Here is a 17,745-nt window from a genome sequence, read left to right as displayed (position 1 = left end):
GCTTTTTGTACCGAATCGTCACGGGAGGTGAGAAATGGTGCCTATACATCAATATGAAGCAAAGAAAAGAGTGGATGGCTCCAGGAGATACCCCAAAGCCGAGAGTCAAGGCGGATCTCCATTCAAAGAAAGTCATGGTAATATGTGTTTGGTGGGTAGGTAGGACATGGTGCACTGGTAAATGCTCGAAAAGAACGCCACGGTCAACAAGAAGCTCTACATTGCCCAACTACACCGCGTGAATGAGGCTATTCGACTGAAAAGAGCTGATCGATATGGTCAAACCATACTCCTTCATGACAACGCCAGGCTCCATGTTGCACAAGTGGTCAAAGCCGCACTCCAAGAGCTCGAATGGGAGGTTCTTCAGCATCCGCCGTATTCTCTGGAACTTGCACTGGCCGATTAGAATATTTTCCGCTGCCCGTCAAACCATATGAAAGGAGTTACCTTCGACAACAAGGTACTTAAAAACTGTTTCAACAACTTCTTTGACATCAAACCAGGCAATTTTTGGTGGAACAGCATCAAGAGATTGGTCGAGAGGTGGGAAATGGTTGTAAACAGCAACAGCGAATATATTATTGATTAGGTAGGTAGGTAGGTTGGGTGGTTGTCGTAACGACACACTTAGACCTTTCGCAGGGCCATTGTGATACCACTGGAGCTTATCCTTACAATACCTGTTGCTTTTCAAACCATCCGGTAGCTTTAATAAACGAGCAGAGCTTCGTTTTAGATGCGCTATGTCCGCTACATCAGCTAAAAATGCCGTATCAAGAGAGCGGAGCCTCTTTATAGCTTAGCTTTCACACTCACATAAAAGGTGTCTAACTGTTTCCTCTTTTTCTGTATTAAGACAGCTTCTACAGAAATCGAAGTACGGGAGTCCTAATCTTCTAGCGTGGCTGACTATCAGACAATGTCCAGTTAATACCCCTATTATTTTTCTTCTGCTTCTCTGCTAAATCTTAACAAGATTTTCGATCGACCGCTGTTCCATTTCGGCCATGTCTGTCTGCTTAGTTCGCATGTTGTGAGGTTTTTCCAACTTGTATTAACCTTTTTGATGGTTTCCCTATCTATAAGTAATTTACAAGTGGCTATAGGCATGGGTATCAGCGTCTTATCCGGTTAGATATCGAGCGTTGTACCGGTTCGAGCAAGTTCATCCGCCTTGCAGTTTCCTGCTATACCACAAAGTTTTATATAAACCTTCACATAAGTACATATACTCTGTCAGCCATAGCGCCATATGTCAATAGTGCCAAGTATCTAGGCATGACTTTGGATGCAAAGAAAGAGCACATCCAAATCAAAGCTGTGGAACTCAATTTGAAAATGCTAAAGCTTCAATGGTTCATTGGCAGAAATTCTAAGCTTAAACTTTAAAATTTTTTGCCGATACTTTACGAGATATCGACCGCTACAGCCATATACCGATAAAATGAAGAATTTTTCCCCCTCGCAAGCCTCGTAAGATGCACTTGATTCAATTTGGCCTTTAGGAAGCTCAGAGGTTCTACACTCTAAAGGCTAAAGGCTCTACACGAAAAATAGCAAAGAATTTGGAATCAAAATTGCATACATTTTATTTAACGCATTTCATTTAAAAATATTCATTTTATACAAAATTGTTACTGAACTTTTAGGACTACCCAATATTCTATTTCACGAAAAATAAATTCGTAGCACCAGCTCCAAGCACAACGAATACGAACTTTTACTAAATAATCGTATATGCTTATATTTTTTTATAAAGATGTCCAATCAATTTCTATAATTTACCAATTCATTCCATTTATTTGTCTGACCCATTCGACACGATGCATGATTTTGTGTTTTATTTATGAGCATTCTTTACTGCCATTTATTTTTCACTTTTATTGAATCATATTGTTGCCGTTTCCGACCCCAGATAGTACTTACATCCACATACAAACACTTGCCGTGAAGGAAAGTGTTTACGTGTGTGCGCTCATAGGTCTTTCAAGGGACGCTGCGGTGCTTAAGCGACGCTACATAAGCTAGCATGGGTCAGCTAAAGTATGAAAGAGGTCAGTGATATGCGCTCATGTGGAAGCGGAGAATGTTTGAAGATTGTAATGGAAAAAAATAATGGAAGAAGAAGACACACTATAAGCAGTAAATGTAAGTAAACAATAGGAAGCGAAAGATTGAAATGTTGTGAAGACCAAACGCTGACGGATGAGTCGGAAAGCGTAGTGACGCTGCAGACAAGATGGAGTATGCAAGTATGTGCGTGATAAGAAGACGCACCACACAAACGCACGCAGTTTCAAGTTTAGTAACGGTTTTCAACGCTTGTGCTTACTGAATGGCAGGCACAGTAGAATTTATCAAGTCTTGAACTGCTGGCGGCAAGCGGTGGGGAAACGGCATTTATATTTAGCCACTGCTTTTGCATAGATAAAATATGGAGAAATGATAAACCCAGCAAAGAAGGAAACCGTAGATAAACGCCATGGTCAACAGTTCTTGGTGTGAAAATATTGTTTATTTAAATGTACAATTTGATAAAGAAAAATAATATGAGAAAAAGAAAAAAGAGAATAAAGAAAACAATAAGAACAGAACAACGCACTGTAGCGTGTTGGGAAATAGTCGATTGATAGAACGCAGACACAAGTAAATACGGCTATCCGCCAGCGGACAGGATGAATGCACACAAATGTTTGCAAACGTCAATGATAAGTGATCGACCAATGTATGTATGTATGTATGAACAGAGCTTCCTCAACAAAGATATTCATTTAGGTGTCACACACAAATGTTCACCGTACAGTACATGGCGCCGCCCATAGGGACTTATGCTGCAACAGATGTTTAATGCAGAGGACACACGCTCCAACCGTTGTGCCAACACGTTGTACAATGAGTTGGACGGCTGTTTAGTATGCACGTTCCTACATGATAAATAAACAGCATCTTGTCCAACTTTCTTATTCTCATTTTCGTGGCGTTTAACATTTTGCAAGGTGTCAGGTGAAATTTGCTCAATAATAATAATTGATGGAATTTTATTTTATTTATTTATTTTATTTATTTATTTTATTTATTTATTTTATTTATTTATTTTATTTTATTTTTTGTCATAAAAAAAATAATTTTTTTTTTTTAATTTTTTTAACCTTTTTTTATTTTTTTAAGGGGGTATTCTCGTGTAGAATTTTGAAAAAATCGAATTTTTTTGTTTTGCATATTTTCAAAGCTGAGACATTTGAGAATATGCCATGAAGAGATTTTTTTTAAATTCCTATTATTTCATGTTATCCAGCCTTTTTGCTGACCTGCCATCGGTTCCGATCAGTCTTGTCTGAAAAGTTTGAAAGCATTTTTCTCAAAACTACATTTTTCAAAACGTTTGACATGATATCTCAAGTTCTATTGAACCGATTCACTTGAAATTTGGTGTGAATCTGCGCAATATATCTCTATCGTACAAACTATTATTTTTAACAAAATAAAAAAAATTTACAATTCTACTACTTCTACTACTAAATTCAGAAATGTCCAAAAAAGTAGGAAAAAAATTTACTATTTTTCGGACAACCGTAATTTAGCAAACAAAAATTTTCCCCCCACTTTTTCTTAGTTGGTACGATGTGGCATTCATCTAAATTAATAATTTGTTTAATTTTTTTGTTCAGATCATTAGAAAGCTTGCAATCACGACAAGCGCGCCATTCTTTTTGAACCCCCACTTCAAGAGCTTATAAACTTTTCATTTATATTTTTTTGATTTTTTTTGTGTAATGTTAAAAGATTAACAAATGTCTGGTAAACAAATGGGCAGTAAAAATATGTTTCGTTTTTTTATTAATAACACCTTATTTATAGCCCTCTTAATTTTTTTTGTTTTTTTTTTTATTTTTAATTCTTTTAATTGGTTTTTTTTTTATATTTTTATCCTTTAAAATTTTGTATATACTTTTATTATTTTTATTTTTTATTTCTTATATATTTTTTTAAATTTAAATTTTTTTTAATTAATTTAATTTATTGTAATTTAATTAAACATTTTTGTTTTTAATTTTTTTTACTTAAAAAGAAAAATGTAAACAAAGTTGGTTGTATAATCTGCGTAAACACGTTTCAACTCATGGTACAATCGCTAATTTTTGTTTTTTCACTTTTTAACTTTTTTTGTTTGCTTTTATTTTTTTTATATTTTTAATTTTTTTATTTTTTACATTTTAAATTTTTTTTTATATTTTTAATTTGTTTTTATATTTTAATTTTTTATATTTTTAATTTTTTTTCATATTTTAAATTTTTTTTTAAATTTACTTAATTTTTTTGTAATTTAATTTTTTTTTATTATAGTTAAACTTTTTTTTTAATCTAAATTTTTTTTAAATTTAATTTTAATCGGTTGTTCAACCATAAATGGTATAAAAGCACAATGTAATGATACAACCATTTCCTCCAACATGTCCATGTTGATACAACGGTTGGAGCGTGTATACTCTGCATAAGAATTCAAAATACTGCGTCGAATGTGCAACTGGTGCAAGGAGTTGTTCAAGGAATTTTTTTCGCTCTCCCAACATTTGTAAGCAACTGCGGACAGGGGTTTGGCGAATGCTTCGGCATGTTTTGTTTTTTTATTTCTTGGCACAATCGACGATAAGAGTGGCAAGGAGTATTCACTTAATATGGCAACAGCAACTGCAAATATAAGATTGGAAACATGTGTTTGCACACGTTGTTGGGCATGCCCGAGCATTGGAGTAGTGCAACTGATATATAGTACATACGTACATATGCACATATACACATACATCATGCATTTGAAGTATTTGTGTTGATTTACGACCCCATTGTAGGCACAAATAACTCTGTGAGAACGGAAACGACTATTTGGCAATTTGTAATAAAAATTATTTAGAACAAAACATTTCAATGTGCAATACAAATGTACAGATAAGCGTGAAGAAACCTAAATTTCAGCAATGCAAAGAAAATTTACAATTTGTTGATTTGTAAATATAAAATTAAAATGAATGGCTTGAATGTGGAACAAATTGATGTAGAAACTGGTATGTTTTGAGTGCATTGACTTCAATGAGTATTCAAAAAATATTGATGGCATAATTTTATATTTTTTATAATCATTTTTTTTTGTGTTTTTTGAGCTTTGAATTAAGAAGTAAGACATTTTTTCAGAGTTAAACTGGCCAAAAAACTCAACGCTGGCCCAGCGCAGGCTGCCTTTGCTTGCTGTATTTGCTTTGCTTGGCTTTGAAAACTTGTATGGCCAAATGGGCGCTTTGAACGCTGTCACACCAATTACCTTATTCGTAAAGGGAAAAAGGAAATAGCGATCTTAGCCATATTGAATAATAAAGGTTGATCAGAGGTACTTTTCTCAATAGGGGGTGTTCGACAGATCAAGCGTGACTATTGTCAAACTAAATACACAATTTTTTTCAATATTCATTGACATTTCATCATACGTTTACAAATAGTACAATAGTATTACGAAAATTGACGCTCTGTGAAGAGTATTCATCCCGCGCTCAGGCCATCTTATGGCGATCAGTGATGATGCCCATTTTTAGCTTAATTGTTATGTCAATAAGCAAATCTGCCGTATTTGGGCAACCCGAAGCCATTCAAGCCATTACATCTATTGAAAACAAATGTTTGGTGTGGCCTAAAGGCTGGAGGAATCATAGGCCCATATTTCTTCAAAGGCGAGGCTGGCGCCAAAGTAACAGTGAATGACAAACGCTGCCGCGCTAAACAACTTTTTGATGCCGTAAATTGAAGTACGTGATCTCCACAACATTTGGTTCCAACAAGGCGACGCTATTTACAGCCCATGAAACAATGCATCTACTGCGTTGTCGTTTCGGTAAGCAATTTATCTTTCGTCTCGGATCAGTGGATTGGACACCAAAATAGTGTAATATCACACCTTTGGACTTTTATTTGTGAGGGTATGGAAAGTCTCAATGCTTTGTGGATAAACCAGTTTCGGTTGAGGCATTGGAAGCCAACATTACTAAAGTCAGTCACGAAGTCCTCCAGCGATTCGTTCAAAATTGATGTTTATAGGAGGCGGAATTACGGCGCAGTTGTGGCCAACATTTGAAAGGGATTATCTTTAAAAAATAAATGTCATGAATGGTTCTACACAAAAAGTTTCGTTGTTTTATTTCACTTTCAAATCCGATACCTCTAAATTGATCACCCTTTAATTTCATCTTTTACATCTCTTCATATCTCAATGCACCCAATTGGGGGTCTAGGTATGCTGATAATGCTGATATGCTATTGGCAGCTAGGACAACCTAATCAAATGCGATTCTTATATAATTTGAGTTAACCTGAGATCTGTAGCGCGTTCTTATCTTCCCTCTGTGTATAATATTACATAAAACTGGGGCCTTAAAGTTAATTTGTCTAAGCCAAAATGTATGGTGTTTAGAGAGTGCTCCAGAATTCCTGCTTCAGAAAGTTGAAAGTTTGGCGATGATATACAGTGGCCGACAGAAGTCTACATACACCCCTCCCTTTCGTTGTTTACAAAGTACAAACACTTTGCTTACAAATGTGTTTATGCAATTTCATTCGAAATCTTTTTCTAATCGACTTCACTAAAACAAATCCATTATTCAACATAAAACAACACAGTTATGCTAAAAAAACGCAAACACAGCGTTGACAAAAGTGTACACACAGAACCGGTTTCCTAGCTTGTACTCGATATCCTATGTTGTGATAACGGTAAAATACCGTTTGTCTATTTCTTTCCTTTTCTTATGATTTTTGCTTTGCTAATATTGATTTTAGTTGCAATTTAAATACTTAAGCACCTACCAAGGCTCCTCGAAAAGAAATACCAGTTGACGTTAGAAATTTAGTTATTCAGCACAGGAAAGAAAAAACATCAAATGGCGAAATTTCAAATATCTTAAACTTAAGTCGTGCAACAGTCCAGACCATTATAAAAAAATAGTGGTTCCACCGAAAATAAGCCGCGCAATGGCCGCCTGAGCAAACTATCTCGCAGAGACGTCAGCTTGATTCTTTAAAGAAGTGGACAAAAATCCAAAAGTTTCTGCTCCGAAATGTGCCGAGGATATAGCAAGCTCATTCAACAAGTGTGTTCATCCAAAAACAATTTAAAGAGCTCTGAACAAAAACGGCTTTCATAGTAGAACACCACGAAAAAAGCCGCTTATTTCTAAAAAACACCCGTAAACTTCGCCAAAACATATAAGGCATAGCGGATGGATGGCAAAAAGTTTTGTTTGCAGATGACTCGAAGTTTAATATATTTGGTAGCGATGGAAGAGCAAAAGTGTGGAGGAAAAAAATACTGCACTGAGTCCGAAAAATTTGGTATCAACAGTGAAGTATGGTGGCGGCAATGTAATAGTTTGGGGAGCTGTTGCTGCATCTGGAGTTGGAAGATTAATATTTATTGACGGTGATATGGATCGTTATAAATACAAATCACTATTGGAAGTCAATCTGAAATCTTTGGTGGATGATTTGGAATTTGTCCAGGTTGGGTCTTTCAACAGGATAACGATCCAAAGCACACAGCACACATTGTGAAGGATTGGCTGCTTTACCATGCTCCAAGGCAATTAAATACACCACGCAAAGCCCAGATTTGAATATTATTGAACATGTCTGGGGAATTTTAGCTCGAGAAATTAGAAAAAATCCGATTTCAAGCGCTTCAGTACTCAAAGAACGACTAATAGAAGCTTTGAACAATATAAAAGTTTTTCACACTGGAGTAAGAAGTTTGTGTACTGTATGTAGACTTTTGTCAACGTTGGTTTTAGGTTTTTTTGCCATAGCTTTGCTATATTATGGTAATGTATGGATTTTTTTAAGTTTATGATGATTAGAAAAAGCTTTAAAATAAAAAGTGAAGTTTTTGAACTTTCAACCCAGTGGAAATGTGGGGTGTAGGTAGACTTTTGTCGGTCACTGTAAATATCTTGGCATATTGATTAACTGCCACACAAAGCATTTGGATTTAAAGCTTACCGGCTCTATCAATGCCTCATTGCTAAAACATACAAATAACCCTCGGATTTCCATTTATAAGAAACTAAAAATCTTTGATGCGTGCTCAAGACCGATTATGTTTATGAACCGGTAGAGAGACTTTTGCGTTTATTTATTAAAAACTGATATTTCTCTGCTTTTCTCTGCCAAATGACAGACTTCCACATAAATGTCTTCTTCTGCTTCCTTGAAGGAACCAAATGCCAAAGAATTCTCGGTAGAACTTAGCGAAAAAATCTATATCTCTCGGTTTGTATTCTTGCCTGCATAAGCTATAAGTTAGATCTTTCGCGCCAGGGGAGGGCTTCTTAATCTAACTTCAAGGCCATAGGTGAAAAGACATTGGGCCGCTTAAATAAAGGGTTTTCCAATAACAGGTGTTATCTATCGCTATCGAGAGATGATTAACGATTTTTTATGGCCGGAATTGGATGGTATTGATCTGGACAACGTTTATTTTCAACAAGACGGCGCTACGTGCCACACAAGCAACGAAACCATTGATATTTTACGGTAAAGGTGCCGGACCGTATTATCTCTCGAACAGGTAATCACAATTGGCCAACGAGATCTTGTGATTTAACACCGAGGCTATCGAGGACATAGGGCAGCCACTTTGGAATTCGGTTATAGAAAATTTCATGAGAAGGATATTGTCCTGTAAGCGTGGCCGTGGTGGTCATTTGTCTGATGTTATTTTCCACTATTAACGGCATACCTTCCTATTTGTAATGAAATAAACATCCGATCATTTATATTAAATAAAATATAGCATAAAAAAACTAAAAAACACGCTTTTATTGCTAATCGAACTAAAAAGTAGAAAATAAATTTTAATGACAAAGGGACCTATAATGAAGTAATAGCAAATCGAAGGATCAGTCATAGTCAACTACCTCAGAACAGAATTATAACAAAAATTAAGATACAAATAGAGTAATTCAAATTAGAGTTAAAAGCGTGGGATGCTTGATATAGTAAATATTACAATCATTCTACTGGCAACTACCTATGTACAGAGGGTTATGAAAGTGAAGCAAAATGCATCCCACGCTTTTAACTCTAATTTGAATTACTCTATTTGTATCTTAATTTTTGTTATAATTCTGTTCTGAGGTAGTTGACTATGACTGATCCTTCGATTTGCTATTACTTCATTATAGGTCCCTTTGTCATTAAAATTTATTTTCTACTTTTTAGTTCGATTAGCAATAAAAGCGTGTTTTTTAGTTTTTTTAAGCTATATTTTATTTTCTACTTTTTAGATCGATTAGCAATAAAAGCGTGTTTTTTAGTTTTTTTTTAACTATTATTTATTTTTAGTATATGTATGTAGGTGTTTACGAGTAATATACTATTACACAACCGCACACTAAATACTAACCTCAATGGTGGTGTGGAAACTAAAAATTCCCAATTTTTGATTAAAAAAATATCCAATTCATGTTTCTACCGGTATGGCAATATTGGCAAATGTTATAAAAAATGCACATTTTTCAGCGCTCTCACGAGAAAAAGAGTTTCCCATCTAGTCATCTATGTTGTGTGTTCCGAGTCGATCAGATTTTTAGAAGCCAGTGAAAATTAAGCTCAAAGATTCCGTTACAGTCATTCATACATACAACCCGAGCTAATAAAAGTATGTTAAAAAAATTAAATATTAATCCTGGCAATCCTAATAAGGATAATGGAAAATTTATCTCACATGTCTCACACTGCACTCGTTCTTCGTGACTATTTCGCCAAAAATTCCACGCATATCGTTCCGCAACCACCGTATTCGCCTGATTTGGCTCCGTGTGACTTCTGGCTATTCCCAAAACTCAAGAGACCACTACCGGAAATGGACTATTTGGCATGTTTCGGGAATTGGAAAACTCGTTGGCATAAGTGTATTTAATCGAGAGGGCATTATTTTGAAGGAGATGAAATTGATTTACAAGAATAAATGACGATTTTTCATTTTACAACCAAATTCACCTTACTTTTTGCCCACAGGTAAAAAAAGAAAATATTAATCCTGGCAATCCCAATAAGGATAATGGAAAATTTTTATCAAATTATTGCCTTGTCATCGGTCCTTGATAGGTGTGCAAAATTTCAAGTCGATCAGATGTTTAGAAGCCAGTGAAAATTAAGCTCAAAGATTCCGTTACATACATACATACATACATACATACATACATACATACATACATACATACATACATACATACATACATACATACAATCCGTCCTAATAAAAGTGTGTTAAAAAATAGCATTTTTCTTTGAATATCAAAATAACACCTCTTATTGGAAAACGGTTTATAAAGATGATTTTGAACTGTAGTGATTATAAAGCTCTGTACAAATTCTTATCTCGCTGCCTCAAATATAGGGAGCTTATTTTTTATGAATTTTCGTAATCTGATTGTTAGTTGTTGAGTAGTCATTGATTACTTGATATTTTCATTTTAGGTTTGTTTTGAATAATTAATGTTGAGACACAAAAAAGAAAGAAAAAAATGCCTATGTGCCAAAATTATCTTTTTACTTATTATACCCTCGACTGACAACTTATGTATGTTATAGTCGTGCGTTCTGTTATTTATTATTAAGCCATTGTAATTATTTGAATTTAATATGAAATAAAGAGCATTTCCCTACTACTACACAAAGCACATTTCGTATCACATTTCGTATTCCATTCAACACCAACTTACCTCTGCTTATAGCCATAATACCAATGTGTTGTCTCCTTGAGTATTACAACTAAATCACCTACATCCAGACTCAAACGATGCGGCTTATCTTCCTGATCGAAATTGCACTTCGCTGAAAATAAACGAAAAAAAACACAATGAAAATACGGAAATTAGTTTTATTACATCACTATCAAAATTTTTACACAAATGTGTTAATTTTAACTGATTTGCAAGCGATTGTGAAAATTCGTACACCACAAATACAGCCTCTCGTTAGAACTTGCGGGGTAATTGCAAGTGGAAAATACTCAACTCACTTCATTGAATTTGTGCTTTAATAACTACTTTCAACAAAAAGAAGTCGATTTAAGAAATTAGCCTTGTCAACCGAGCGTAAAATAATCAACCACTGTCGAGCGAAAAAAAGAAAATACAAAAACAAAGCAGCAACCTGAGCGTTTTGCTGACACGTCGCTACTAAATAATTGCGAAGAAATGTTTCAGCTGCGAAACAGATTTCATATTTGCACATACTCTAGGTATGTATGTATGTATGTATGCATATGTACGTGTATGTTTGTCGATTAAAAAAACTATCAGCTAAGTAAATAATTAGGTATATAGTATACAATAGGGTGGTCCAAGATCCTATGGTAAAAACTCAAGTTGGATGTAAAAGCCAAGGGACCCCCCAATTCTTTTCTATTTGATATAAGAAGTAAAGAGCTAAATTTTCAAGGTCATAAGTCACTTGGAAGGCAGTGCTCAACGCTGTTTGTTGTAGGAAGTTGGTTCTTCTTTGTTAAAGGTTCTAAGTCCTTAACACCAATTAAGTAAACACTGCCCGCCTGACGCGTCTTAAGAGCAGTCATTTTGATTGAAATATAGTTCAAACCTGAAACAAAAAAAGGCGTTAATTACCCGAAAGTATGAGTTTTTTATAGAAATTTATGAAAACTAAACGTTGTTGAGCACTGCCTTCTATATGTTCTAGGGTGCTAAGATTTTGCATAGATTATTATTTTATTAGATGTAACAAAATGAGAGGGTCCCTAGGTCTCTAAAAAAAACTTGAGTTTTTTGGACCACCCTAGTATACAAGCACATATATACTGCACTGATCTACTGCAGAGATATTACGCGCAGTGGCAGCTTAGGTGTAGAAAAAAGCTCAACGCACTCATACGGCGAGGGCTTGAGCATCAAACCAAAATGTATTGAGAGCCATGTGGGCGATTTCGGTTTGAAACGCCAGCGAACATGCGAATCAGTGGGAAATTCAAGCATTTACCTTCGCTTACCTAACCTGCGGGTACGCTTTGTATTGTAATTTTCAAAATTCGTTATGCGCGATTGCTGTACCTACCACGTAATGGGGTGAAACTAATAGATTTACTGATAAAAACTATATTTTGCAAAATACGCAAAAAAAAACGAAATAAGCGAAATAAATTTTGACACATGTCATGTAAAGTGTGTGTGTTTGCTAATTTTGAAATTGGAATATATGAATTGCACGTACGAATATTTGCTCAAAGTTTGCCATTTCCTGTGTCCACACGGCGTGGGGTGTTGCGCTACGTATCAATGAACTTGCAAGGTGATGGGTGAATGAGTGCTAAGTATGAACAACAGTAAAATACTGTAACTGGGACGATAACCACATGAATGAATTAAAAAAAATTCAATTAAGGCTATCATACTGGTGTAATCATGTTTGTATGTACTTTCATACCCAATTAATGGGTTATTTATGAATATGAATGGGCGCTTCGAAATTGGGTGATGCATAAAGAAGGCCGGATATTCAGATATGTATTTTTTTAATGTTTATTGCATGCATATTTATTGTAATTAGTAAATTATATCAATCACTTTTTTCTCCTCTAGCTTGAATACGAGGAGTGAAAAGCTTTCGCCCTGATTTTATTTTTAATATTACACTCAACGTCAAAAGAAAGCGTACACCAATAATGAAAAGGTTTGTTGTTGTTGTTGTTGTTGTTGTTGTAGCATAAACATTCCCCATACTTGCATACGGTGAATGCTGCTGGAGTGACAGTCCTTGGCCGGATATAAATCCGGGTCGTTTTGGTAACGTAGAACCGACTGTCGTGGAAACGTCGCCGAGGCGATCTGCCACCTCTCAGTTGAAAAGGTTGGTCACATCCCTCAATTGTGGCAAAATATACTTTGTACATAAGCAAACTATTAAGGAAGTAATTTCCAAATACAAAAAAAATCAAATCGCCTTGGCAATCGAATATTCTCGGTACTTTTTGATCATAGGAGAGAGTGGTAAAACCCTCGATTGATAGTGTACGCTGTGATATATATCTTTCAGGAAGACTCTACTCCTACTGCCGATACAAGATTGAATAGCTGAAAATGTCCATGACGACGTAACATCGAACTTATGACGGTCTAACTCCTCAGATCTTAATCTCCTGGATTAGTACGTATGGGACGTAGTTGAACGTGAAGCATAAGCATCTTCATTACTGAATTACTTATGTAAAGGGTGCAATTAGTAACGTTATGGTCAACATGAATAATAAGAAGCATTTGATTCGGGCATGCGATCTTTTCTGGACCCGAATCGGGGAAGTTATTGCAGGTAATGGACATTTTATTGAATGATTTTATAGATATAAGTTTCATTAAATATTATTCAAACTAAAAGCTCATTAGCATGGTGAAACGATTTTTAGAGGTGTGCTCTTTAGCAGACCGTTATTCGACTCTGAGCGAATTTAACAGAATCAGCTAATGGGCAGACGTCACTCAGAATGTGTTTACAAAAAACTTAGATTATGTTGGTAATATACGAAAAAGAGTCAGCCAATGACTATTCGTTGCCGTCTGAACAACGACTGATTGGACGAGTGTGTGAATACATGTGAAATGATCGTGCAGAATCTCCCTTGTGAAGTGGCATCCAAAGTTCCCATGACAATTTTCTTTTTCATTTTATTCACCATAGTTAAAGAGCAAACCTTGTAAATCTATTATCCTTTGCTCATTAGGTTTTACTCTCAAGTTGCCCCCAAATAACGTACGCACCCTGTACATACATACATATGTACTCGCGCATTTCTGGTCTGAAATTGAATTTCAGTGGAAAACCAAAATTATATCTGCATGCACAGTTTCCATATAAACAGTTTCGGTGAAACATAAATACAAATGTATGTGAGTGCAAAAGAATGCCTTTGCCTTTGCCTTGTGCCTTTATTTATTAATGTTCTTGTTTTTCTTTTACTAATTTCTTAATTGTATCAATTTACTAATAATTGGCTGAGTTATTGTTTTAAAAATAGCATCAAAAATCAATTTTTAAACATTTTTATGAACTGGAGTGCATTCCTATATACAAAAATGAAAGTAAATAACAAAATGTATTATGTTGCTGGAATTCATATTACATCTTACATTCTTACGATTTTTTTAATTTTTCTTTTCGATAAACATGGACATAGCATAGATGATTTTAGTATTTCTGAAAATGCACGTAGTGAAAATAATTCTTACGTTAAGATAAATAAATATGAAAAATTTCAGGAATGGCAAATGCAAAAATTATTATTTTGTTTGTAAATTGATCTTTTAATATTTGTTTTTATAAGTCTTATAAATGTATTTTGTTATAAATTTATTGAACAAAACATGTACATATTTAGATTAGGATCCTTCGAAAAAAATAGGTTTCCATCGAAATTATTAAATTTTTCACCTTAATCTTAAAGTAATCTATCATCTGAGATGATATTTTGGGAAAAATATTTGTAAAAACTAATTTTATTAAAAAAAAACTCGATTTTTTAAGGTATTTTCAACTTGGTCGAGCTCACGTAAATCTTAACATATTTCCGAAATATTTTGTTGAAAGTTAAAAAAAAATACATTTCATGAAAATACATTTCAATGAAGCATTCGATTTCACTCGCTACTTTCAGTTATTGGGATCGCAATAGAGCAAGTTTTTTTCTTATTACAAGGTCCGGCACTCGAAGTGTAACCAATTAAAAATGCCATAAGTTTGGAAGTAATTTTCCAAATTTTCCATTTTTATTCAATTCAAAGTAAAAATATGTGAAATTAATACAAAATTAAGAATCAATTTACTTTTGCTCGATATGACCAGACTAGGTATAAGACGGTCCAGAAACGAATCGCAAACTGCCCGAATGTGACTTGCAGGTATTTTGGCCCACTCGCGAACAATGGCTTTTTTCACCGCCTCGAGACTGGTGAATTTTTTAGTTCGGACCTTGCTCTCCAAAATGGCCCAAAGAGGATAATTCATCGGATTTGCATCTGGTGGGTTTGAGAGCCATTGTGTGGACGCTATGAAGTTCAAAACGTTATTTTTTAGACATTGTTGGTTCACTGGAGCTTTGTGAGACGGTGCCGAGTCCTGTTGAAACGTCCATGGTCTGCCACTGAAATGTTTGTCTTCCCACGACTTTGAGATCATTTTTCAGTATGCGGCGGATGCTACGGTCAGATATTTTTAGTTCTTTCGCCAATTGATTGGCACTTCGTCGGGGATTTCGCTCAAGTCGCTTCTTAAATTTTTGAACTATTTAACGCGACGCTGCAGTCTTTTGGTGACCATCTCCATGACTTTTCGCGATGCTACCAGTATCATTGCATCGAGTAATGGTACGATAAATAAAAAATTTATTTACTTTAAGGTGCTCGAGCTCACGAACAATCGCTGGTTGTGATTTTCCAGCCAAATATAATGCAATCAAACTATTACCCTTGAAATCCATTACTGATTTTATTTTTTCACGTTAACTCTGGGCAAAATGCTTCCGCGCGCTTGTAAACAATACTCCGGACTGACATGCCCGTGCATCAGCTGCGCGAGCGGTCTGAAGTTGGTTAACCTTCGAGTGCCGGACCCTCTATTTAAAGATTGGGTGGGCTCATAAGCTAAAGGCTTGCCCATTCTAACTCCATTCTAACTCGGTAAAATGGACAACGAACAATCCAGAGGTTCCCAAAAACTCTGAACCTAAGCCAAGTAGTGAGTCGCTTTAATAAAGCGAATAAGGCGAATTTTGAGTTGAACACCATGAGGATCACAGCCGAAGCATATGTCCCTTACCCAACCGATAGATGGATGGATGTGTAATGGAACGCATTCTCATCATCTTATTCTAGCCAAAATTCACATAAAATTTAGTCTTTTGCTGCAATTTTATTGAGGCACTCGTTTAGGGGATGAATCCCTTTTGCTTAATCTAAGCAGAAGTTTAGTCCTGCCGCAAAACGAGACATTAAGAAACATTTTAGGCTGTCGGCAGATATTGAGACTATGCAGTTAGTTGACGTACACAAAAGTCAGCTGATTACAGCCACGCGCATGACTCACAGCACACAACAGTCGGTTGCCGACCAATACATTTTTCTACCAAACAAAATTTATCAAATGCGGTAGCCTTTTCATTGCCCTTGGCATCTGCAGCAGAGCGAAGGTGGTTACAACTTTGATAAGTTCGAAAACTTAATCGAAATTCATTCATTCTTTTGCGCTAACAACTGCTGAGACGTGGGCTGGTGCATTGTCGTTATGGAAAAGGAAAATCACTGGACTTCCTCCATTCAAATCAATGTCAAACACGAAGAAACAAACTGATCTGGCTGCAACTTGGTGTAGTTCTTCCAAGCGATACTACTAACTAAACATAACCTCGGTGCGCGACAGTAGTGCCATTTCTCTGACTTTGCGCAGACATTTTAAACGACCCTCGTGTTATGCAACAACCAGCAAGTTCGTTTGCAATACAAAGCACTAGAAAATATGGACTTGCTTTAGTGGCGCAGGGGTTTCGGGGTTTCGCTAGTGGTATCTAGGTAGTCTAATTAACATTTACTGCGACGTTTCCGCAGCTTTAGAACTTGTTTTCAATAAATTGTTAAATTCTTCACCATAAACTGGAGTGTAACAAATTTTGGCCAATTTGATTTTAGATTTTATGACTTTTTAATATTTACTGAGACTAGTGCCTGTATATTTGTATGTGATGTGTACGTGCATATGTATATATGAGCGCCGGTGTGCTATTGTCTTGTCAGTGCACATTTGACATGCTTCACTGCCGATCGCAATTGCTCTGCCGGCGACGTCGCTACTAGCACGACTGGCACTTACCGCTCACTGTTCCTGCCACTGTGGCAATTACCACACCCCACGAGTGTGTGAGTGAGTGAGTGAGTGTCCATTGCCACGAGTATGTCATTTAGTGTTGATTGGCAATTTAATGCCGGTATTTTTACTTGGTTTTGCACTCCACCAAACTCTTTTGCACTGAGCGGAAAATAGTGCATATTTCGCTGCACTTGTTGCATTTGTGTGCATAGCTGTTTTGTTGTTGTCAATGTTGCAGTGGAGGTCGCTTCAGAGTTGTACGATATTTTATGAATGCCACATACAGCCATATACACATACAATCATATATTTACATATTCAAATAAACTTGACGTCAACTGTTGCTTTTGTAGATTTTTGGTCATTGGACGCTGGAGTATTCTATTAGTTAGTAGAAGCTCGTACTCAGCTCAGCGTGTGGTTGCAGGGTTGCAGGCATGCGTTCGCTTTGGTCCATAATTGAATGCAAAGGTACATGCGTACATACTAGGGATGGCACGTTTTTCAAAACCCGAAAATCCCGGAATTTGCTTATATAGGGTTATTCAATAGGTGCGCTTCAACTTTTTTCCGATAGGGAGGGCGAACGACGCAATATTTTTTATTTTTCGCTTGTCATTTGTAAACTTCATTAGTATGCATTTAATTTAATTCAATTAATAGTCTAAAAAATACAGAATTTCTTACAGACTATGAAAAAAGATTAATGCTAAATCATTAATCAAAGTAAAATTAAACTTATAATTAACTAGCTTCAATTGTAATGAGTAAAAGAAAAATATAAACTTTCTTATAACTTAAAGAGGAGTATTATTCATTTTAGTAAGACAAGAAAATACA

General features: G+C 35.5%; 1 protein-coding gene across 1 annotated transcript in view; it reads right to left on the bottom strand.

Annotated features, from left to right (window-relative positions):
- Positions 1-17,745, bottom strand: part of LOC129242093 (dedicator of cytokinesis protein 1) — a 96,771-nt gene that overhangs the window by 35,380 nt on the left and 43,646 nt on the right. Inside the window, exon 2 of the mRNA XM_054878655.1 lies at positions 10,764-10,875. Within this exon, the coding sequence (XP_054734630.1) occupies positions 10,764-10,875 (112 nt within the window). The remainder of the gene's footprint in view (positions 1-10,763; positions 10,876-17,745) is intronic.

Source organism: Anastrepha obliqua, chromosome 1 (genome assembly GCF_027943255.1).
Source record: "Anastrepha obliqua isolate idAnaObli1 chromosome 1, idAnaObli1_1.0, whole genome shotgun sequence".
Taxonomy (NCBI): Eukaryota; Metazoa; Arthropoda; class Insecta; order Diptera; family Tephritidae; genus Anastrepha; species Anastrepha obliqua.
The sequence above is the reverse complement of the archived record's forward strand: the minus strand, read 5'-3'. Positions and strand labels throughout refer to the sequence as shown.